The following is a 24,557-nucleotide window of genomic DNA, read 5'->3' as shown; positions in this document are numbered from 1 at the left end:
CGGGCTAGGTGGCTCGCTGCGCTCGCCACACTATTCTATTCTCAACTCCACGCCGACGTGGATAGTGGGGGTATGAAAAGGTCGGAGGACGTGTACCGCCGCCCCTCGCGGGCTCGCTGCGCTCGCCACGCTTCGGGTTCACGTTGATCGTGGGGTGGCGTTAAAAATTGTGGGGGCCATTTAAGACTTCAGGGGGACTATTAGGGCTCTGTGGCCCATTTAACATTGTTTCCTATGGAAAAATCGCGGGCATTGAGGCATTTAACACTAAAATCGCGTCCAATCACACTTTTAACATTGATCCCTATGGGAAAATCGCGGGCATCGCGTCGCACCCGTTTTTTTAGTGCATGCGATGCCCGCGATTTTTTACCCCCGATGACCGCGATGGACATCGTGGGCGCCGTTCTAGGTAAAGAGTACCATATTATTTTCACTCTATTAAATTAATGTATGGAATGAAGTTTCCAGTTTATCACCTTCTGAAATCTGACTCTATAGAATTCCGCCCTTCCCTTTCCTGAACAGCGCTGTTTATGTAACCGACAGAGCTCCTGACAGCTATCACAATGAAATTATATGTATAGGAGTTGAGAATGTCAGTTGGCAGACTTATTGCAAGTAGTGATTTCAACATTGTAGGTGTGTTTATTATGTAGTAACACACAATATACAGAGCACTGTGTTCTAGGCATATTCCTACTTGCCGTTACCAGTTACATAAGGTATATGATGAAATAGGAAAAAGTGGTTAATATTTAAAAGCCGTGGTAACTGATCAAGGTAAGTTGAGTACCGTCATGGCTAAGGAATGTGGCAGGATGCCGGCAGTTGGAAGACCAATGCCGGAATGCCATAACTCGTCAGAAGACCGGTGCCGAAACTCGGACATCACTCAATGTCAGAGCAAGAATCTTGACTGTTGGCATCCAGAACCTAATTATGCCGGGACTGGTTATGGTTAGGTTCCATGGGAAGGGAAGGTTATTCTATGGCAGTGTAAGGGAGGTTAGGGTGCAGGGAAGCAGGTTAGGGTGTAGGGCAGGGGTGGGGAACCTCAGGCCCAGGGGGCGTATGCAGCCCGTGTAGCCGGTCTGAGTGCCGCACCCACCAGCCGGCTTTGCCGGGAGTCAAGTACAGGGGATTTCTTGCGAGATTTCTTTTAATCAACAGCAGCCGGAGACTGTCAGTCCTATTCAGCAGCGGCAGCCGCCGGAGCGTGGGACGGCTGCAGCAGGACAATTTGTAAGACAAATTTTTACATATGGCCCTCAAAGGATTTTTTCCCCATACAAACGGCCCTTTGCACAAAAAAGGGTACTTGTGAGTTATCCGGGCGTCCGATTTTTTGATTGTATGCCTTAAGTTAAGGCATACAATCAGATGCGATGCGATATCGCATCGCATGCGACCATCGGATGCGATGACCCGATTTTTCCATAGGAATCAATGTTAAAATGATTCCTATGGAAAAAGGGGTCCTTTTCATACCCCTACTATCCAAGTGGGCATGGAGTTGGATATAAACCTGTGGCGAGCGTAGCGAGCCACCGAGCCCGAAGCGTGGCGAGCGAAGCGAGCCCCGCGAGGGGACGGTATTCCGTGTCCCCTCGCGGGGCTCGCTACGCTCGCCACGCTTCGGGCTCGGTGGCTCGCTACGCTCGCCACAGGTTTATATCCAACTCCATGCCCACTTGGATAGTAGGGGTATGAAAAGGACCCTTTTTCCCATTGAATTCCATGTTAAAATGGACTCAGTCCATTTTAACATTGATTCCTATGGAAAAATCGGGTCATCGCATCGCATCCGATGGTCGCATGCGATGCGATGCGATGTCCCGATCCGACCCGATTTAAAAATCGGACGCCCGGATAACTCACAAGTACCCAAAAAAGTTTCCCCACCCCTGGTGTAGGGGGTGGGAGGGTTAGGCACGATAAGTAATAAGGCGTGTACACAGAGAGCAATATGATTGCTGGCAATATATTGCTCAGTGTCTTCTTTTGCTGGGGAGGTCCTCCGCACCGGGGGGGGGGGGGGTGGGTGTCCGACGCCAACCTCCTGCTCCGGGGGATGGCTGTCCGCCGCTGACATGATGCGCTGGGGGGAGCCGCTGGTTGCAGAATGCTCCTGCGACCATTAGGGGCTACACACAGGAGCGCGCACCCGGTGATTTATCACCCACAGCACTACAAATCACTGGCAATATGGTACACCGCTTTAGGCAATGGGGGTAGGGTATGTGTTAGGCACTAAAGGGGGGGGGGTTAGGAGTTGGGGGGTCTGGGTGTTCTAGGGAGATAGTAGTTGCTACAAAAATAAAGATTAGTCCAAGTGCAAAGAGTGATAGGAATGAATAAAGGTTCACTTTCAATCGCATGTACAAGGAGATACTTCAAGCCTCACGGCCAAAGAGGAACAGGCGCCTACTGAGGTGTGGTGTCAAGCTGCTCCTGTTGGCAGGTGTAAAAACCCTAAAGAGGGTACAAGAGATAACAATAAGGGTAGAGCGCTAAAAAATTTGATCAATTGGGTATTTATGATAATACACAATATTATTAAAAATCGTTAACATTGATATAGGGTATAAAAATTAGACAAATTATTTTACATATAATGTGAGAGCCTATGATACTCAATAAAAGAATAAGGCAATGAAAGGTTGTATACGTATTTGTTTGGAGTCCCGTTTTTTCCCCTTTTGAGGAGTTCTTTGATGGTTGGAAGTGCTCAAGATGGATCTATAAAGTTATGCATTTAAGGCCGGTTTCACACACTCCGGCTCCTGCCGGACGGTGAAATCCCGCACGGCCAGGGAGTCGTGCCGCACACATTAGTTGTGAATGGACACTATTGTGTCCATTCACACGGGACGGCTGCAGCCGGATCCCACCACTGGAAGGGACGGCTGCCGGGCTGTGGCCATCCCTTCCATGATAAACGTGTGTGCGGCACGGCTCCCTGGCTGTGCGGGATTTCACCGTCCGGCAGGAGCCGGAGTGTGTGAAACCAGCCTAACAAAGCTCAGAGAGGAAAACAGTACTAGCCAATTAGCATATACCTTACATTTAATAGGCTGTGATTGAAAAATGAGAGGAGCGCATCGATTGGTACTTTATCTCACAATTTAACTTTTTCAATTGCCCGTTCTGCCACCAACTCTTATCTGGTATTAGCCCTGTTAGTCTCTATTATAAACTGCATATGTTAATACGAAACCTGTGAAACATACCATGACAGTGCAGCTATTCACAATAAAATGCATATGGTTCCCAGGTGGCTTTGGTGTAATGCAGGCATGTCCAACCTGTGGCCCTCCAGCTGTTGTGAAACTACACATCCCAGCATGCCTTGCCATAGTTTTGCTATTAGGGAATGCTAAAACTATGCCAAGGCATGCTGGGATGCGTAGTTTCAACACAGCTGGAGGGCCGCAGGTTGGACACGCCTGGTGTAATGCATGTCACCTGCATCAAATGAATCCGACAATGTATTTGTCATTTCCTGTTACAAGACATTCGTCAACTACATTGAACCTGTGTTCCCCTACTCCAGGGATAAAGACTAGTGAAGTATAAAATGGAAATTTATTCAAAGACATGTTAGATCAGAATGACAAAACTGACCGACACATATGACCAACTAAACGACAAAGATCCCACACAGTATCCGAAGGATCACTAATCTTGGCTTCAGACACTACTTGTAACATTCAGGTTTAGACATACACGTTTACAAAGCTTCCGAGGACTTGAGGTATTTCACACTCTGTTTAAATGTCAGCTGTAGTTCACGGATAAGAAGCATTACATTCTGAAACTTACAGCAGTATTCTTCAAAAGGAATATTACAAGAAGCTCCTGTAATAACAGTGGGTGGAATGTACAAGGCTTAATCTCTGGCGCTGCAGGACTTTTGTGAGAGTCTGACCGTTTTGTTTTAAAGCAGCAACCTACAAAGCAAAGCTGGTTTTTCCTTACATGTGCCGCTTAATAAAACGAATCCTAGTGTTTAATAGCCCCTTTTTGTTTTTCTTAATCCAACTTTCGCTTGATTTTTTTGCCATTAAAATTAGTGCATATAAAAGTATTTCTAAAATAGTAAATACATTTCTATATACAGTTGTGTCCTCATACATTGCGAGTTGTAAATAACGATATGTCGTGCGTTAAGTCCCACACCATGTCATACACAGTTTAACCACTGGGTGGAAAATGAGCCACGTTAAGACTACAGTGCTGAATACAATGCTGTGATAGTAGACAGTGACATGAGAGAGGCTGGCCAATCACGTTCTTTCCTTTATAAAAAAAATCTCTTCTACAAAATACAATGCCACGCTACCACCCTATACTAAGTACTGGATATAATCACAGGTACAGCATTGTTATCTTAGAAAGAATTCCAGGTTTTGTTTTTATAAAATGGAAAGCAACGTGAAATCCACTGTACCGCTCAGTTATTATCTCATTAATAGGACTATATAATATGCCATCACAAGCACCTCCCCAGCCAATCTGCCGCCTGTTCACGATATTCAGTCTTGATATCTAGTGATTTTGTCTTTACTGTGTGTACTAAGTTCAGGATATTATTCTCAAAATCAACTTTATTATCTCTAAAAGTATTCCTGGTTTCGTTCTGATTAAATGGAACATTCGCAGCAAAGTAGACCATGTGGAAGTCATATTAATGAGACACTGCACAGTAGAGAGCGAGTGGTACAGTGGATTACAGGTTTCTTTCAATTTAATAAGAACGAAACCAGGAATACTTTTAGAGATAATAAAGTTGATTTTGAGAATAAAATCCTGAACTTAGTACACAGAGTAAAGACAAAATCACTAGATATCAGGACTCAGTAGCGTGAACGGGCGGCAGCGTGGCTAGGGAGGGGCTTTGATAAAGGCATAAACTGAGCTCAGTGGGAGTCAATACTAATGAGTGATTATGCGGGTATATTATTACGTCTACTACAGGTTGAGTATCCCGTATCCAAAATGCTCGGGACCAGGAGAATTTTGGATAACGGATTATTCCGTATTTCGGAATATTTTAATATTTCAATGATGTATTTTGAAGTATCTTGCATGTAAGCTGTATAAGCACATAATATACACACAAATATATTTTATTACCACATAAAATACACATAAATATATTTTAATTGTTCAAAAAACAAGGTTTCAAAACGTGAAACAAAATTTGTGTACTATCTCAGCACTGAATTTGAATGCCAAGCAATCATTGTCTTGCACATATATAGTGTCAGTTACATATCATGTCCCCAGTGATGCTGTTACAAATGTCCCCAGTGAGTTTTTAGCAAAAAAACATTTTTTTTTTCACTTTCTGGAATGTCCGTATTTCGGAATAATTCGGATAACGGATACTCGGAAACGGGATACTCGACCTGTAATGAGATATAACTGAGCGGTACAGTGGATTTCATGTTGCTTTCCATTTTATAAATACAAAACCCAGAATTCTCTCCAAGATAACAATTCTGTACCTGTGATTAAAATCCAGTACTTAGAACAGGGCGGTAGCGTGGCAATGTATTTTTTTTTTTTTATAAAAAAGGAAGAACGTGATTGGATACAATATAAAAATAATTAAATATAGCCCATTAAATAATCATTTTAAAATAATAGAAAAATAATAATTTTAGTGAATTTAACTACAATACGCATACATGGTGAACTCAATGAGAATGCAAGATTGTTATTTATGTTTAATATATTTCACAACTTGTTATTTATCTGTAAACGGTATTCCTTCTTCACATCATCTGCCACTCAGGTATTGGAAATTAATAAATAAAATAAATTGTGCCTTCGTAAACTAGGGAGTGATTGACAAATATTATGCTAAACCAGGTTACACTTTATTTTACTTCTTGTATAAAAACAAAAAAACACACAACTGTATTAAATAGTATGTAAATAATGTCGCATCTATGTACAAGTACTGGCAGGATATGGTTGATCTAGTGATATTGATCCCTCAGTCTATTTCAAGGTCACTGTCGTCGCTATAGCAACGAATAGACGAATTACAAACGGTCGAGAGAATCGCATCTTTTTCAGGTAACAAGCTGCATTCGTGCAAAAACGATTCCAGGTCAACAGCGAAAAAATCTTCTCCGAGCTGATCGGTCACTCGAACAAAATTCCCGATCAATTCTCCCGATTTATACACAAGTAGGGCCGGCAAGGCGTTCTTGGTGAATTTGGTGCTGGTTCCTAAAAGGGAGCTTTTCACTTTACAGAATTTCACCCCGGGGTACTCGGACGCCAGGCAGATGATGCTGCCGGTTGCGGCTTCTGCGCCGGGAATGTCCTCCTCGTAAATGAGAATGATCACGAGAGTGTTTTTGTGTTCTTTATCTACGGTATCCAAGAATTCCTCGCCGCTGTTAATCTCATACACTTGCTTGAAGATTAGTTTAGATTGGCAGAGCTGATGCTTCATCTGCTCTATTCTTTGTTTTCTATATTGCTGCAAGAAATCGTCATCCTCTTCCTCGTTCATCTGATTGAATTCTTGCATGGTCATCTAAAAAGTAAAAAAAAATAATGCAAAATATAATTAATACTGTTAAGGTTTGAAATGAGATTTTTGTAAATTCGGTAAATGTGTGTTACTGAATGAAATTGCTATCCTCCCTAATATTCTATTCCATGTTCCATAGGCTGGGTACACAACTGACAATAGGTTGTCAAATCATGCCAAAAGTAATGTGTACACGTGATCGTGTGTTCCCACCCACTGACATCACATGTGACGACCCAGCACTACGCTTGTGGATGCGGGCACGGAAATATATTGCGTTGTTGCGCACTATATCGTTCTGTGTGTACAAATGGATTCAGTATAAAATCCCGGCGGTCGGGATCCCGGCGTTCAAAATCCCGACGCCAGAATCCTGACCGCCGAAATCCCGACAAGGGGGGGGACGTGGATCTCCCCCCCCTTGCGGGCTGATGTATTGATACATTGGTTGTCCAGTCGGCCACAATCCAGGTCGTGGATTGTGGGTGTGTACCCAGTTTAAAGCCATGGGACAAATTGTTCTAAGCGATTTTGACATCATCGTCAACATCAGTTAGGGTTCCCTGAATCGCCCCATGTGTACACAGAGGACGATTGCAAGTCACGGCCCCGCAGCGGCGCTATCGCCGTATAGACACTGCAGGCAAAAATATTTTGATTAGACACTGCATTGTTTATTCGGCTGCACACGCGGCTACTGCTGGCTTATCTCCGGCAGTGACAGTGAGTAAGCAAAATCGCTTACTCAAAACGGCCCAGCTGCAGAACAGGCCAACATGTATAGAGTAAAGGCCCGTGCACGGTATGCGGTCGTATTGTCGACCACCCTTAGGTGGACAGTCATTAGGTCGACACCGTTGGGTCGACAGGGGGGGGGGGAAGGTCGACAGGGTTCTAGGCAAACATGGGTCAAGGTCGACAGGTGTTTAGGTCGACATGGGACAAGTTCGACAGGTTGTTAGGTCGACATATGCGTTAGTTCAACATGGGTTAGGTCGACAGGTTGTTAGGTCGACATGGTTTTTTTCACTGTTTTTTGAGCCGACAGGCGGTATATCATGCCCTACTATCCACTAGGGCGTGGTGTGAGAATAATATAGTGTGCCGAAGCATTGCGAGTGATGCGAGGGGCTGCGGTTCACCTCCAACTGTGTCCATGTCAACTGTGTCGACATTCAGGTAAAAAAAAACAGTGAAAAACCCATGTCGACCTAACGACCTGTCGACCTAACACATAGGTCGACCTAAACTCATGTCAACCTTGACACATGTAGACCTAGAACCCTGTCGACCTTAGTATTGTCGACAAAACGATCGAAAGCAGCAGGTTTGAGCGGCTCTCAGCTCAAAGCCGCCCAGTGTGTATGCCCCAGCTATGAGCGGTGAGCGCTGCTGCACGCTCCCGCATCATCGCCGGGAAATCCGCTCATCTGCTGATTATACCAGCAGATGAGCGGCGTTGAGGATGGCTTTGCATAGCTCTGTGTTATGCAACGCCGTCCTCCCCCTCCGTCGGCGCCGGGCAGGGGAAGAAAGCCGCTCAGTGTGTATGCACTGAGCGGCTTTCTCTGCAGCGATGATTGACATCATTGCTGCCCATACACGCTGGGCATAGTCACCCATTGTGTATGGACCTTTACAATGACTATTTTATCTCTGGAACTCATAAAAAGTGATACGATAGACTAAATGCAATTCATATTTGCAACATCCAATCAAATCAGAACTTACAGACGGCACTAACGGAATACAGGAAAACCTTTTTTATTTATTTTAGAATGTTTTAATTATAGCATGACAATATTTGATATCATGCGATTGCGTTTTTATCTTCCGTAAAATGTTATAAACCAATTAAGTGAAATATGATTTGAGCGTACATAATATTACAAAAAGTTTATATTCTGTCTTCCATGATGGTGCATCTTTGAAAGTGCACTTTATTACAATTTATAATTATTCTCATTGTTTTGTTTTTTTACACCAATTGGTGTTGGACATTTCCTATTAAGTAATAACTCACTGTAGTGGTGCATAAGGGGATTGTTCCACCACACCTTTCTCTGGAAATGATTGGTCAGCTTTGAACAGTCCGTTACTTTTCTAACCTTTTAAACTGATGATCAAAAGAGATCTGTTCCACCATTCACATATGCTTCAGAGACACAATGGGTAGGATGTAATGTGGCCCGAGTTTGGCCGTCGTGCTGGATGGCATTAAAGCTCAGATTTTTTTTTAAAGGGGCAATAACTTACAAGGCAAAAAAATGTCATGTAAGGGATTGCCGCTTTAGATAAACGTCCGAATTTGCTCGGCATCCCGCACCGCCGCAAAACTCAGATGGCATTACATCCTGCCCAATTTCTCAGGATAAGATTTTAATGATCCTTCCAGCTCTGGAGAAAAAAATATGTTATAACAGAAAGTGAAAGCAATTTTTGCAGGGACGTTGATCGTTGTCTCAAACTTGCTAAATATGGAGAGAGGGAGCCGTGAAGACAGATTGGAGGTAGGAGCAGATAGGGACTGGGGGTGGGGAGGGGAGTTGGTGGGCTAAAAACTGTCACAGCTCAAAGTGAAAGTACATTGCAGAAGCCGTCATGGTGACTGGCTTCTGCAGCCTAGTAACTAGTTAGTTATAAAGAAGTTTGATAATTATTTTCCCTAAACCACACACAGAAGATATTAAAAAAGATCAACACTACGTAAAACCATTTGCACTTTATTAATTATTTTTAAAAAATAATCAGAGAAAGGGACAATGTAAACGGTATATAAGTATAGAGTATATAAATCCCCCGGTGGAATTTGTTGGGGCAGGAAAAACCTTCCAAGGCCGGTTTGTTCTGCCTCAGCAATACTCACCACTCAGGGGCAGCAGTCAGTCCCAACTCCCGCCTGCTGTCGCCCCCCCCCCCCCCCCCCCCCCCGAGCTCCCCACCGCCATGATAATATCACCTGGAGCTCCCCGCCGCCATTCGCACTGCATCAGTGACCAGGTGGCAGGTCACGCTCGAGGAGGTTTGGGGTAGCTCGGAGGGGGACTCAGGCATCCAAACTCCTAAACACGCTACCGAGTCCCCCCGAACCTCCCCGAGCGGGGCTGCCCACCTGGTCATTGATGCAGTGATAATGGCCGTGGCAGTAGCAGCAGGGGAGCTCCGGCGTCTGATCACAGGAGTGCGGAGGTCAGGGTGGCAGCAGGGGAGAGCGCAATGAGACAGTGCCGTGCCACTAGAGGTGGTGCGCCAGTAGTGCACAGCTGGAGACACCACTGGCGCACACCTACCTGCTGGTTGTATACCTGGAAATTTTCCAGGACAGCCGGCTGCGGAGGCGCAGCCTGGAAAATTTCCGGCCATACCACTGAAGTGGTTAAACGAATAAATTCCAATATAAATTGTATTATGTGAAAAAAAAGTTTAGTGATTTTGTGCTCCCAGCAGCATGATAAACGCAAACGGTTAAAATCCCAATACCCTTAATGAATCGCAGTGAAACAATTAAGCAGATTTGACGCACGATGCGAACTGAATCACTAACGGAGCTGCAAGTAATTAAAAGGTTATTCGATTTTACCTTCCCGTTTATCTTTTCTTCCAGATCTTTCTCTTTCTGTTTGTCCTTCTCTTCGTCAAGGTGAGATTTACACGTCATCGAGAGCTTCTTAATCAGCTGTTCCATTTCCCTCCTTTGTTCCTCGTTCTGTTCTGTCTCCATCTGTTTGTAAAGCCTCCAGTCAGTAATGACCCCCTTCGGACCTAAATCGCAAGGAGCATAGGAACACAGATTGTAAGAACCACTTGGCCCAACTAGTCTGCCCTTTTATCCTTGTGATAACCTCAAATGCTATTTGATCCTTAGAAGTGTATCCAAAGCATATTTAAATTGCTATACTGTTTTCACCTCTTCCACCTATGAGGCTATTCCACTTATCCACTATTCTTTCTGTGAAATTATCTTTTCCACAAAATTCCCCTGAACCTATTTCTTTCCAAACGCATAGCTAATCAGAATGCATGAAAGAGTCGGAACATTACAGCTGCCCGATTTCATAATTTGCCCACATTTCATGGATTCAGTGGCTCATATAGATTCAGGGGTGGCCAAACCGGTCCTCGAGATCTACCAACGGTCCATGTTTTCCAGGTTACCTGGCTGGTGCACAGCTGTAGTCATTACTAACTGTCACATTCCCCAGATCACCTAGCTGGTGCACAGGTGTAGTCATTACTAACTGTCACATTCCCCAGATCACCTAGCTGGTGCACAGCTGTAGTCATTACTAACTGTCACATTTCCCAGATCACCTAGCTGGGGCACAGGTGTAGTCATTACTAACTGTCACATTCCCCAGATCACCTAGCTGGTGCACAGCTGTAGTCATTACTAACTGTCACATTTTAAAACCTGCTGCATTCATTCCTACTATAGATCCACAGGTTGCCTGGAAAACATTCACTGTTGGTAGATCTCAGACAGGTTTGGCCACCCCTGTTTTAACTCCTTCAATTGTACGCCTGGAAATTTTCTGGGCTGAGCTACACTGCTGGCTACCCCGGAAAAATGTTTGCGCATGCCATTGATTCCTAGGTGTGCGCCAGTGGTGCATCATCTGTCAGAAGAACCACACCCACACGCAGCCGCTCCCCACCCCCCATCGCAACGCACCTTCAAGAGAGCAGCATACTAGTGCTACTATGTTCCCCTCCAAGTAGAAATCTCTCAGCCAATCAGCAGCCTCCCATCTGATTAGCTGAGAGAATTCTCTCAGCCAATCAACGTCCCGGCCAGTCATTTCAAAATATTCAGCAGCCGCATCTCCCACTCCGCAAAATGCGGCTACATGCTCCCAGCCACCGCCGCTGCTCGGCCGGACCCCGGTGCCCGCCACCACCACCAGCTGGCCGGACCCCGCTGCCCGCCCGGGAGTGTTACATGCAATAACAGCTGCAGGGGAGCTCTCAAAGGCAAATTGGTCCAACTGGTCCTTCGGACAAACTGGCCCAGTGTATGGGGGCCTTAAGACATTAAATTGTAGGGTGTGGATCAGCTGGTCACCAGCAAGTTATTAGACAGTCATTAGGTCGACGTGAAGGAAGGTCGACAAGAGTCTAGGTCGATAGGGTCCTTAGGTCGACATGGGTAAGTTCGACAGTAATAAAGTAATTTTTTTTATTTTTTAGCTTTATGTCAACACAGTCAACATAAACACTAAAACTTGGCACACTAGTCTATTCTCCCACCATGCCCTAGTGGATGGGAAATACTGCCTGTCGGCACATTTAAAAAAAAAAAGAAAAAAAAAGAAACGTCGACCTAATGACCGTATCCCAAATGGTTTAAGACCAAAACAAAAATGTTCTAAAGTTTGTGTGCAGCCAGTGCTAGTATCTACCTATTTCTATTCTAGAAGACTGACAATCCTCTTACCAGCTGATGCCGAGTGCTCACAACACAATACCTGGCTTTCATCTCGTGATTTGTCATTGCACACCCAAACTAGCGACCAGAAAAATACACAATGTTGGGTGTACAGTACACACGCCTGTTATATGTAATGTTCCATTGTATTTAACTGAACTGACCCGCTAATCTGGTTTTGGTCCACAGAGTTGGTACTCAGACTCCATTAAAACATGAGTTAAGGGATAGGAAAAATACTAAAGTTAAAAATGTGAGATTGGTATAAAAAGTTGACTTATTAGCGGTTTGGCCTCTTGACACAGATAGTCATGTTAATTCCTGAGCATTTGTGCCTTTGGAGATGGCTTACTAACATCTGCCCATAGGGTTCTCCATATATACTATACACAGTGATACTGCGCTTTCCGTACTGTTCTGTACCTCAATGTGAATTTCTACTTGTACTCAACATTGGCCTACAAGTATTCTTTTGTCCAGTTGTACTAGAATACAACTCCGTAAAAGAACAGCGCAAAGCTACTGATCCATGACTTCTGTGGCATAAATCCTCCCTCTAAAAAGAAAAGCTAGTGTTGAAGTTACCTGTATTAACAGCGCTTCCTTCTTTCCCGGTCTCTGATTCTCCAGCCCCGCCTTGGCGTATGTTGCGATCCTGCTCACTGTCTTCATCATCGTCACTGCTGCTGCTGTAGTAGTACTGACCCTTCTCTCCCAGCAGCTTATCATCAAGTGTAGTCATTATGTTCTAAGTATATAAAAGACAGGTGAATCCAGAGATGTTAGACATTTACTTCTGCGTTTGCATTTCTTAAACACTATAAGCCTACTTGCCAACATTTAACAGGCAAATGCAGAACGGAATAATCCTCCCCCCAATCTGTGCAATACCCAGATAATCACACCAACTTTCTTAAGAACTACCATCAAGGTCCACAAACTGGGAGGTGTATTACAGGTCTTATTTAATGAAAAATTGCAAGGACAACATACTTTGTAACCTTTAACAACCAGATATTCATAGTGTTCATTCTAGCACCCGCCAGCTTTGAAAACCCATGCAGTTCCTCTTCCCTGCCTGGGGTGTCGCTGTCTGCTGTGTTGTTTCTATCACAGGTCTGGTTTGCATATCAGTGCTGATACAGACCACACTGTGCTAGAAGCACTACAGCAGACAGCGACACCCCAGGCAGGAAAGAGGAAGTGCATGGGTTTTCAAAGCTGGTGGGTGCTAGAATGAACACTATATTCAGATTCTCAGGGATTCCATCAGGCATTTTTTGAAGCTCTCCCTTTGAGGTTCCATAACCTTTGAACAAGCATGCACACTAGGATTTCCTACAATCTTGTGATTTAGCCGGGCATCGTCATCATGCAAGGGATTCTGGGTAGCAGCCACAGGGGAGAGAAGAATCAGGAGCAGCAGCCACAGGACTGGGGGAAAGTGCATGGTTAGCACAAGCACCCAGCCTGCATAAGGCCATATGGGTGAGACCCATCACCCAAGCAGGGTGTACGGGGCAGTGATAAGCGGTGATGCGCACTCCCGCATCATCAGTGGCCCGGCCGTTCATCTGCTGGTAACACCAGCAGATGGGCGGCAGGCTTTCCATAGTGTACCAGCGGACCGTAGACTTCTGCCCGGCTGCCGCGTCCCAGGCCCTGCCCGGAGCGCTCTGCCCAGCTGCCGCGTCCCCCTGCAGGAGAGACCCAGCCAGATGCTCCAGGTGAAGCGGGATGCGTAACACTTTTACAAGATCCTCCAGTTGTATGCTCCTAAACGGATGGTGTTTCTGGGCCTAGAAATGCATGATGTTCCCCCTCCCCCTCCTTTTTTCATGTTTCCTTCTTACTCTTTATTTTATTGTACAAACTTTTTTTTCTAATTTTATTAAAGAAGCCAGCCTCATATTCTACCTATTATATTGGCGGAAAATACGAAAACAAGTGACAAGGATTTTGTTTTAATGTTTGACTTGCTTATTACATGACGATCTTTTGGAACATAAGGATAGATAATCCGGCATAATCAACTATGATATCCCAAAACGCAGCTGTATTTCTTTGCCCGCTTTGTTTTAATTGATATATTATCTATGTATTACTGTGCATGTCTAAAGCATTCATATTGTGGTGTATTCAATGGTTTTTGCGAGCTGTGACAGTGAGCAGTGCTGATTACTCGCTGTCACAGCTCGCAGGGTCAGTATTCAACTGACCCCCTGCACACGCCGTTTCCACCTGTATCGGCGTGAAAATGGCGTGTGTGCGGCCGCTAAAACAGCGAGGATAGCGGCTAAATGCAGTGGGCTCCCTACATTAGCCGTGAGCCTCGCTGTTTGGGGGAATCCTCACCATCCTGTGACAGCAAGGATTCCCCCGGAACGCAGAATAGAGTGAGCGGTTGGCGCGGGGGTTAAATACAGCCCATTGTATGTTTCTGCTTGACTTCATTAAATAAATATATATATATATATATATATATATATATATATATATATATATATCACTTGCAGGTCCATGGCAGTAGGAAACGTATCCCCATTAAATTTCCTTTGTCATGCCATTCAACATACGTCGTGTATCTTCTTACTTGTTCCTGTGGCCTGACCTATGTGGGGAAAACTCAACGTACGTTCAAAGAACGGATGGCCCTACATAGGTCAGGGATTCATCAGGGATTATCATGTGGACACAGTGATCAGCCAGTGACACGCCACTGCATAAAATTTGGGCATAGCGTGGTAAGTATGATTTCGATGATCATAGACCATGTACCAGCTTCCCTTCGAGGCGGTAACAGAAATAAAAAACTGTTGCAGTTAGAATGCAAATGGATTTTCTATTTGCAGACACTTGCCCCCAAAGGCTTAAATGAACAGTGGGGATTACAATGCTATTTCTGAATATTGTATTTCATGAATCCACTGCTTATGCATTATCTAATTAATGGTTAGTGGTTTCTTCCTTCTTTTGATCTAAATAGATTTCTATTAAAAAAAAAAAATATTTTTATCTATGTACATATCACTGACATACGCACATCATGTGGTGGTTTTCTGCCGCATATAATTATTATGTATGTTGCCCAATAGTGTGATGACAGTTTGATATGAAGTTTCTTTTAAAGTGTATTTATCTGATATTGTTATACTTTCTTTGTGATAATGTCATATTTTTCTTTCTTTTGTTATTGTTTGTAGGTTGCTTGGTAACGCGGGTGATGCCGGGACGCAGCAGTGTGACGTGCGGCTATGATCAGCTGACCGGGAGCGAGTCGTCCTCGCCACAGTGAATAGCATGGTGACGTCAGCGCGCTGTAATAGCGTGATGCGTCACTCATGGGCGACGTGGTGAATGGGGACTCGTTCCCAGACGCAATCTACTGCAGCCGCTTGCGGTGATACCGGTAAGCTCAGGTGATACCGGATTAATTTGGGGGTGGGACTTATCTGCTTTATATACTGTGTTTGTTTTATTGTGCACTTGTATGTCCTTGAGAACGGGTTTAATTCCCGAAACGCCGTCGGATTAAAGGATTTTTTACTTCACCTTACCAAGACTGATGAGTGCCGCCTTCTTCACACTTTCTACATTGGGGCATTTTGCTGCTACCTGGGAAGGCACCACAGCACCCACTCTAAAGGAGACCAACGAGTGCCTGGCCTCCAACCTACAAATATATATATATATATATATATATATATATATATAAATAAATAAATAAATGGACAATCGGACCAGCACTCTCCTTAAATGGAAACAACGTAGGGCTGCGTGCCTTTGCCAAGATACATACAAGTCTGGGTTTCTCCTCCAACAGGAATGGAAACAGCACGTCACTGCAGCAATGTAGAAAAATCGGTACTTGTTTCCTAGCACGGCGCTCATCGCATACCGTATTTAGTGGTATGCGATGCGATATTCCCGTTAAATTAACAGGAGTGCTTGTACAATTAAATATTGCATACTGTAGCATTGCATGCGAGCAAATGGAATGCGATGCAATTTTTAATTGTACAAGCACCCTGATGGGGGCTTACAATGTTGAATGCACCTCCATTGTCAACGCCACCCCGAAGCGTGGCGAGCGCAGCGAGACCGCGAGGGGCGGCGGTACGCGTCCTCCGACCTTTTCATACCCCCAGTTGATTTTAGATAGTGTGGCGAGGGGACGCGGAATACATGTAAAGTAATCTGTGTCCGCTCGCCACGCTTCGGGCTCGGTGGCTCACTGCGCTTGCCACACTATCTAAAATCAACTCCACGCTGACGTGGATAGTGGGGGTATGAAAAGGTCGGAGGACGCGTACCGCCACCCGGGCTTGCTTTGCCCTCAACGCTTCGGGTTGGTGTTGATAGTGGGAGTGGCGTTGACAATGGGGGTGCATTTAACATTGTATGCACCCATCAGGGTGCTTGTACAATTAAAAATCGAATCGCATTGCATGCCGCTATATTGCATGTGATGCAATTGTATAAGATGCACTACGATGAAAAATCGGGGGCGCCGTGCTAAGAAACAAGTACCGAAAAATCTTTATTAGAGCCTCTAATTATTAGAGGCACCAGTTTATATAATGTGCGCCATCTTGGTTACAGAACACTGTCATTCACGGCACACACAAAAAAACTATTCCTCCCTTGTTAATTATCGCCATTCATAAAACAGGAGGAACAAGGAACGTAAACCAAATGTAGACAGGCCCTGCTGGAGAAAGTGTACAATCTATTGGAATGAAAGTAGATCCACAAAAAGCACTTTTATTATTATGGTCTTTAAAAAAAGACCCAACCAAACTGCCAACTGTTCACATTGAACAGAACAGGATATCAATACGGGGCACACGGAACAGAAGGTGATCCCTTCTGTGGGCATAGTTCACTAGAGCTTAGACATCTGTCTACGCCTCAATAAATCCTGGCTAAATTGCCATGGAGACTAGGAAATGGCTTCCGATGCTCAGACGCCAAGGTCAGGAGCTGGATTTCCCATTCCATGTATTAGGATAGATTCCAAATGTGCGGCATTAGTTTTGCAGATAAATCAGCTTTAGGAATGAAGCCGTGTTCTGTGGTGATATAGGAATTGCATGACCCTCTCAATCTGATGGCGGCAATAAAAACAGCGGTAACGCTGTTAGAGCAAATGTGAAATACATCCTCATGGTCAGACTAACCCTGTTTCATATTGTACTGTGTACTGGGGTAATGCAAAGAGGCATGCGTGAGAGCACCTGCCCACATCAATTGGCATAACACTGTATTTATCATTAGTGAAACCCCTTTTACACCAAAATCTCTGGTCGGACCCTAGTCTTTGAACACAGGAGTTTCCAGGGTTGGACCCAGCTTCATACCCCATTTACACAGCACTGTGACCCAGGTCTGCGCCGTTTACACTGAACCTGGGTCAGCACTTCTTTTCCCTATGGATAGCATTACAAATATCCATTTTAGGACTGATAAACTGCCAGCCAACCTTCCCTTAATGATTTAAAATAAAAATTAAAAGACATGACTAGTTAGCATTGAAGAATGTTGGTTTGTTTATTTTGTAAAATATTTTTCAAAAAATTTTATTCAGTGCTCAAGCACACATAGCGGTATAAAAGTGCAGCATCTCCCATGTGCTCTCCCCAGCCGCTTCCCCTGCAGCAGAAGACCGAATCTCCCATGTGCTGTGGAAAGGCGTCCAGCACTTCTGGTATCCTTTCAGCACTACCTGGGACCATTTACACCGCCCACGACCCAGGTCCAACCAGTGTTCAACCCTGGTCAGGACCTGGGTAGGAGACAAGTGTTACTGGACCTGGGTTGACCCCTTTTACACCAACGTTGACCTGGGTCCAACCTGGTTTATTCCTTGGTTTAAAAGGGGTATGATTGAACAGTCAAATGAAATACGTGAAGATCATAGGGAATGATGAACTGGGGCATGATATACGGATATGTACGAATTAGGCAATGTGTCCCTACCAGCGAGGTCATGCACCCAGCATTGGCAAGTGCATATATGAAACAGTGGGGGGCAGGATAGCTGGGGTCATTCCACAGTATGGCTCTTGCTAATGATGTCCTAACAAGGTTATCCTGCATATCACTGAATTGATGGCAACCTCAGACCTGAATTATTTGCTATAATGATTTTCAGTTAAGACAAATGTACTCAGAGACATATCCTAAATCAAAATAAATAGTTCTGTTGGGGGCACCATGTACTCGCTAAGCATGTATTTATTCACCTCAAAATGCACAGGCGCCCTGGATACTGGCATTGCATGCAGCTGCTGTGTGAAACTCAGTCATTGACCTGAGGAGGGTCTACCTGTAGTAGTGCTCATTCTAGCACCGGCCATATTTAAAAACCCATGCAGTTCCACTTCCCTGCCTGGGGTGTCACTGTCTGCTGTAGTGTTTCTAGCACAGGTCTGGTTTGCATATAAGTGCTGATATACAGACCACAATGTGCTATAAACACTACAGCAGACAGCGACACCCCAGGCAGGGAAGAAGAACTGCATGGGTTTTCAAATGTGGCGGGTGCTAGAATGAACACTACTGTAGTAGAGCATCCAGGCAGCTCATTCCATAGGACACAGAGGAGAGTTGTATGAGCACACATCTGTAGGAATGTCCCATTTTTATACTGTATTGTTAAGTTAATATTTAGTGGCCACATTTAGATTCAATAGGTCAATAGTTCCTTAAATTGCATTATCACAGCCCTGATGCTCAATGTAGTGATTTGTGCATTTAAGCAAAAGGGGGGGGGGGGGTGTTATGTGCAACATGCATACTAATGGAAGCTAGAAGTGCCAGAGAATGTGGTCCACTCTCCCTGAAATTCAGAAATGTACCAGGCCTTTCAAAAGATTAAATGTGTTTTTTTCAAACACTAACAGATATCGCTAACGGCAACAGGTAATCTATGTATGGAACTGTTAGAGGAAGTCCATGATTACTAATCTTTAGGTAAAGTAAATTGGCCTGGTGCACATTCATTCTGGTGATCACTGAATATACAGCATCAACAGCTTATACCCCTTTCACACCAGAAAATACAGGGACTTGCACGGGAATACAGTCTACGGATAAAGCAGGGACATTCCCGGGTTGGGCCCTTTCACACCAGCCTAGTCCCTGCATTTTCTGGTGTGAGGGGGCAGAGACAGCGCTGGGAGGGTGCCTGTGGCACTGTGCCCATGCATCCCGCTGCTATCCCACACCTATGTGCAGCAGCAGGTCCGGGCAGCGGCGGCTGGGAGCTTGTGGCGCTATTTGCAGGGTGGGAAGCGCTGCTGAATTTGAAAATATTTTGAAAAGACTGGCCGGACGCTGATTGGCTGAGAGCATCCAGAAAGTCTTTTCAATGTTTTGAAATTCAGCAGCACTTCCTGCCCCGCCGCCTGGAAAATAGCGCTACAAGCTCCCAGCCCCCGCTGCCCCGATCCACACTACCCGCCACCGCAGCCAGAAGGGAGCAGGCCTGAAAGATCCGGTGATGCTGCTGCAGCATTAGTAAGCCGGGTCAGTAGCTTTCATACCAGCCAGTAACCCGAGCCCATCTGCTTTTTTTTTTTTGGCACGCCCATTAAACAGCAGGGCACCACCCCCAGATACAGGCTTCCTGTCAATCACCTTGGTAACGGCTAAAAAAAAAATAGCAGGATTTAATCTCTGCACGGCATCAAGCAAGTGCACTGCGGTCCAGATGCATGCCCAGTTTCGATAATCATCTGCTGTGCAAATACGATCAGCAGCGATCAGGTCTGAATCAGGCCCTCTGTGTACCTTTCAAAGATGGAGCAGTTGCTGAATAGAAAGGAACAATTGTATTCAACACACAAATGTTGCTCGTTTACTATTGAATATCTCGTTTCCTTTAAATCCATACCTCCCAACATGACCCTCTCCAGGAGGACACAATGCTCTGCTCCTGCACTTCCCTGGTAATGTATGATTGCCAGGGCCGGTGCAACGCACAGCAGCGCCCCAGGCGTGGGGGGATGCGCGCGCCCCCCCCCCTGCCCGCCCGCTCACCTGCGCACGGAGGGTGAGTGATGCGGGGGGTGAGTGATGGCTTGGGAGGTCAAGCAGCCACCGCCGAGTGTGGAGGGTGCTTGAAGCGGCTAGCGCTGCCGCCAAATCCGGGGGGGGGGGGGTGGGGTGATGCGCCGAGTCCAAGGGGGGAGACGGAGGAATGCGGCCACTGCATCCTGGGGGAGCCGCCACCGCCGGGTCCCGGGGGGGAGGGGTTGATGCGGCCGCCGAGTCCCGGGGGAGGGGGGGGCTTTTGAGGCGATACTTACCTGGAGTGGTAAGTGGGGGGAGCTGCTCCAGAATGCCGCCCTCCAGTGGCCGGCGCCCTAGGCAAATGCCTAAGGCTGCCAAGTGGTGGCGCCGGCCCTGATGATTGCCATCACCTGTGTAGGAACACCTTTCTTATCAATTAACATGTTTAAAACAGGTGATGATAATATATTCACAGAAACAGAGCATTGTGTCCCTCCTGGAGAGGGTCATGTTGGGAGGTATGTAAATCAATACACAAAAAAACCCCAGTAAAGTAAACTTAAGGGCCCAATACACTGGGCCTATTTGTCCTAAGGGGTGTGGATCGTTTTATCGACCACACTTAGGTCGACATGCAACTAGGTCGACAGGGTTCTAGGTCGACATGGGTTTGGTCAGCGTATTATACTCCCAATTCACATATCCATACCTACCAACTTTAGGCTTTTCAGAATGGGTATCTGCTGAGTAGAGCACTGCCTCCCCCAACTGTACCCGCAGGACACTGCAACTTGTGTGTAGGACAACGGCACAGTCTCTGCAGGACTTTCCCGCTGTAATCGGGACAGCTGGGAGTTCTACATCTCAATTGCTATTGTATTTCTTGCAGCCTGCACTCGGACACACCACAGGCATGAGCAATGCAGGTGGACAAGAGTTCGGTGTGAGTAAATGATTCAAACATAGTAAATGCCGGAAACCATGAGTATGGAAAAGGCCAGAAATCATGTTAAATGTATTGAAAAAGCTGGAAATCACAGTAAATGCACTCAAAGAAAAGCCCAAAACTAGTAAAAGTATACTAAAACCGCTTTCAGACCGCAAATGCAGGGTCATACCGCGACTTTGAAACGGTTCAGTCCTGGTGCGCCCCTGCATGTGCAGTCTGTTCAAATTGCATAAGCGAACTGGCAATATTGCTGGTTTGCTGACATCATGTGAGGGCGCAGTGAAGCGTCATCGGTGGAGGAGGCAGCGCTAAGAGCTGGCGCTGCTCCAATCACAGCCTCCTCCATAGTGTGAACGGGAAACAGTGTAATGTGGGCTAGGTGAAATGAGGGAGAATGCTATACTAATCAGGGAGATTGCTCCTATTTCAGGGAGTCTCCTGCAGAATGCAGGAGGGGAGGTAACTATGATGTAACAGTGTAATGTGGGCTAGGTGTCATTAGGGAGATTGCTAGACTAATGAGGGAGAGAGGGAGATTGCTGCTATGTCAGGGAGTCTCCTGCAAAATGCAGGAGGGGAGGCAACTATGATGTAACAGTGTAATGTGGGCTAGGTGTCACTAGGAAGATTGCTAGACTAATGAGGGAGAGAGGGAGATTGCTGCTATGTCAGGGAGTCTCCTGCAGAATGCAGGAGGGGAGGTAACTATGATGTAAGTGTAATGTAGGCTAGGTGACATGAGGGAGATTGCTTGACTAATGAGGGAGAGAGGGAGATTGCTGCTATGTCAGGGAGTCTCCTGCAGAATGCAGGAGGGGAGGCAACTATGATGTAACAGTGTAATGTGGGCTAGGTGACATGAGGGAGATTGCTAGACTAATGAGGGAGATTGCTGCTATGTCAGGGAGTCTCCTGCAGAATGCAGGAGGGGAGGTAACTATGATGTACCAGTGAAATGTGGGCTAGGTGACATGAGGGAGATTGCTAGACTAATGAGGGAGATTGCTGCTATGTCAGGGAGTCTCCTGCAGAATGCAGGAGGGGAGGTAACTATGATGTAACAGTGTAATGTAGGCTAGGTGACATGAGGGAGATTGCTAGACTAATGAGGGAGAGAGGGAGATTGCTGCTATGTCAGGGAGTCTCCTGCAGAATGCAGGAGGGGAGGTAATTATGATGTAACAGTGTAATGTGGGCTAGGTGACATGAGGGAGATTGCTAGACTAATGAGGGAGAGAGGGAGATTGCTGCTATGTCAGGGAGTCTCCTGCAGAATGCAGGAGGGGAGGTAACTATGATGTAACAGTGTAATGTGGGCTAGGTGACATGAGGGAGATTGCTAGACTAATGAGGGAGGGAGAGTGCTGTTATTTCATGGAGTCTCCTGCAGAATGCAGGAGGGGAGGTAACTATGATGTAACAGTGTAATGTAGGCTAGGTGACATGAGGAAGATTGTTAGACTAATGAGGGAGAGAGGGAGATTGCTGCTATGTCAGGGAGTCTCCTGCAGAATGCAGGAGGGGAGGTAACTATGATGTAACAGTGTAATGTAGGCTAGGTGACATGAGGGAGATTGCTAGACTAATGAGGGAGAGAGGGAGATTGCTGCTATGTCAGGGAGTCTCCTGCAGAATGCAGGAGGGGAGGTAACTATGATATAACAGTGTAATGTGGGCTAGGTGACATGAGGGAGATTGCTAGACTAATGAGGGAGAGAGGGAGATTGCTGCTATGTCAGGGAGTCTCCTGCAGAATGCAGGAGGGGAGGTAACTATGATGTAACAGTGTAATGTGGGATAGGTGACATGAGGGAGATTGCTAGACTAATGAGGGAGAGAGGGAGATTGCTGCTATGTCAGGGAGTCTCCTGCAGAATGCAGGAGGGGAGGTAACTATGATGTAACAGTGTAATGTGTGCTAGGTGACATGAGGGAGATTGCTAGACTAATGAGGGAGAGAGGGAGATTGCTGCTATGTCAGGGAGTCTCCTGCAGAATGCAGGAGGGGAGGTAACTATGGTGTAACAGTGTAATGTGGGCTAGGTGACATGAGGGAGATTGCTAGACTAATGAGGGAGAGAGGGAGATTGCTGCTATGTCATGGAGTCTCCTGCAGAATGCAGGAGGGGAGGTAACTATGGTGTAACAGTGTAATGTGGGCTAGGTGACATGAGGGAGATTGCTAGACTAATCAGGGAGATTGCTGCTATGTCAGGGAGTCTCCTGCAGAATGCAGGAGGGGAGGCAACTATGATGTCACAGTGTAATGTGGGCTAGGTGACATGAGGGAGATTGCTAGACTAATGAGGGAGGGAGGGAGATTGCTGCTATGTCAGGGAGTCTCCTGCAGAATGCAGGAGGGGAGGTAACTATGATGTAACTGTAATGTGGGCCAGGTGACATGAGGGAGATTGTTAGACTAATGAGGGAGGGAGATTGCTGCTATGTCAGGGAGTCTCCTGCAGAATGCAGGAGGGGAGGTAACTATGCATCCTCCCTCCGAGTGTAGCTCTGTATGACACTGCTCATCGCCATAAATGGACCTATAACCCACTGATGGTAAAACCACCCATCACTGGTTGCTACCCTTTGCTGGCCAGCCCGACCCACAATGCACTGGGCTCGCAGAGCTCAGGGAGGCTAGCACAGCTGTCACCGGCCATAATGCCGCCTCTGTAAGAGGGAAGCTGGTGTAATGTTAATCAGAGCCGGAGCACACCGTGTAATATAGTGACGCGCAGCGCACACGGGATACATACGGTGCCCGCTGTCTCCGCTCCGTTCTCCTCCCGGTCTTTGTTGTTGTATTTGTAACGGGGACAGAGTAAAGCAGCGGCGTCCTCTTCCGTACAGTACAGCACCGACTGCTCCGATTGGTGGCTTCCTGAGTGTAAAAATGCCACAAGAATGCCGATTGGCTGCATCTTACTTCCCGTTTACCGAATGATGTTATTGGTCCTGAGCGAGGAAGAGGGAGCTCATCTCCAGCCAATGATTAGACGAATGCACAGGAGAGCCATTTGCTGATTGGCTGCAGTACATCACCGTATAACACTGACAGGTGCAGCAGAGGAATGTTTGCATATAGAGCGTGTGTAGGATGTACATTGACAGACAGCGCCCTCTGCTGGGTGACAGGAGGAAACGTGTCCATAAATGCTCCAGCTGTACTTTAAGGTCCCGGCAATTCAATTTCACAGGGAATTTGGACTTTATTCCTGCCATACTCCTTAGGAATGGGACATCTAAAGAAAACATCAGTTACACAATGTATTATAACATTGGCTGCAAAACATTGTTTAGTCTTTGACATTGGTTCTGTGAGACCGATGTTTCGAGTTATTTTAGGGAAGAGCCACTTTTCGTGTTTTCTGCTTTGTTTTGGATCTGGATCTCCCTTCGTGTTTTGGTCTATGTTCATGACTGGTGGTTCAGCACCCTAGGCAAAACTTCAACCTACTGCGCCCCCACCCCAATACTGCCACCAATACCAACCACTTAAGGCATACCTGCCTAACATTCCAGAATAGCAGGGAGGCACCCAAAAAATGGGCGGTCCACCCAGCACCCCGGGAAAGTGGCCAAGTCCCCTGGAGGCCTCCCTTTGACAT

At 46.0% G+C, this 24,557-nt stretch overlaps 1 protein-coding gene across 1 annotated transcript; it reads right to left on the bottom strand.

Moving 5' to 3' along the window:
- Positions 1 to 5,866: 5,866 nt before the first annotated feature.
- PDCL (phosducin like) lies at positions 5,867 to 23,863 on the bottom strand. The gene is made up of 4 exons (XM_083161044.1): positions 23,706 to 23,863; positions 12,567 to 12,729; positions 10,137 to 10,318; positions 5,867 to 6,559 (listed from the first exon to the last, which is right to left on the bottom strand). Exons 2-4 carry the CDS (start codon positions 12,721 to 12,723, stop codon positions 6,008 to 6,010), a joined length of 891 nt encoding a protein of 296 aa, XP_083017170.1. The 5' UTR covers positions 12,724 to 12,729; positions 23,706 to 23,863; the 3' UTR covers positions 5,867 to 6,007.
- Positions 23,864 to 24,557: the final 694 nt, after the last annotated feature.

The sequence above is a fragment of the Crinia signifera genome, chromosome 9 (genome assembly GCF_055691185.1).
Source record: "Crinia signifera chromosome 9, ASM5569118v1, whole genome shotgun sequence".
Classification (NCBI taxonomy): domain Eukaryota; kingdom Metazoa; phylum Chordata; class Amphibia; order Anura; family Myobatrachidae; genus Crinia; species Crinia signifera.
The sequence above is the reverse complement of the archived record's forward strand: the minus strand, read 5'-3'. Positions and strand labels throughout refer to the sequence as shown.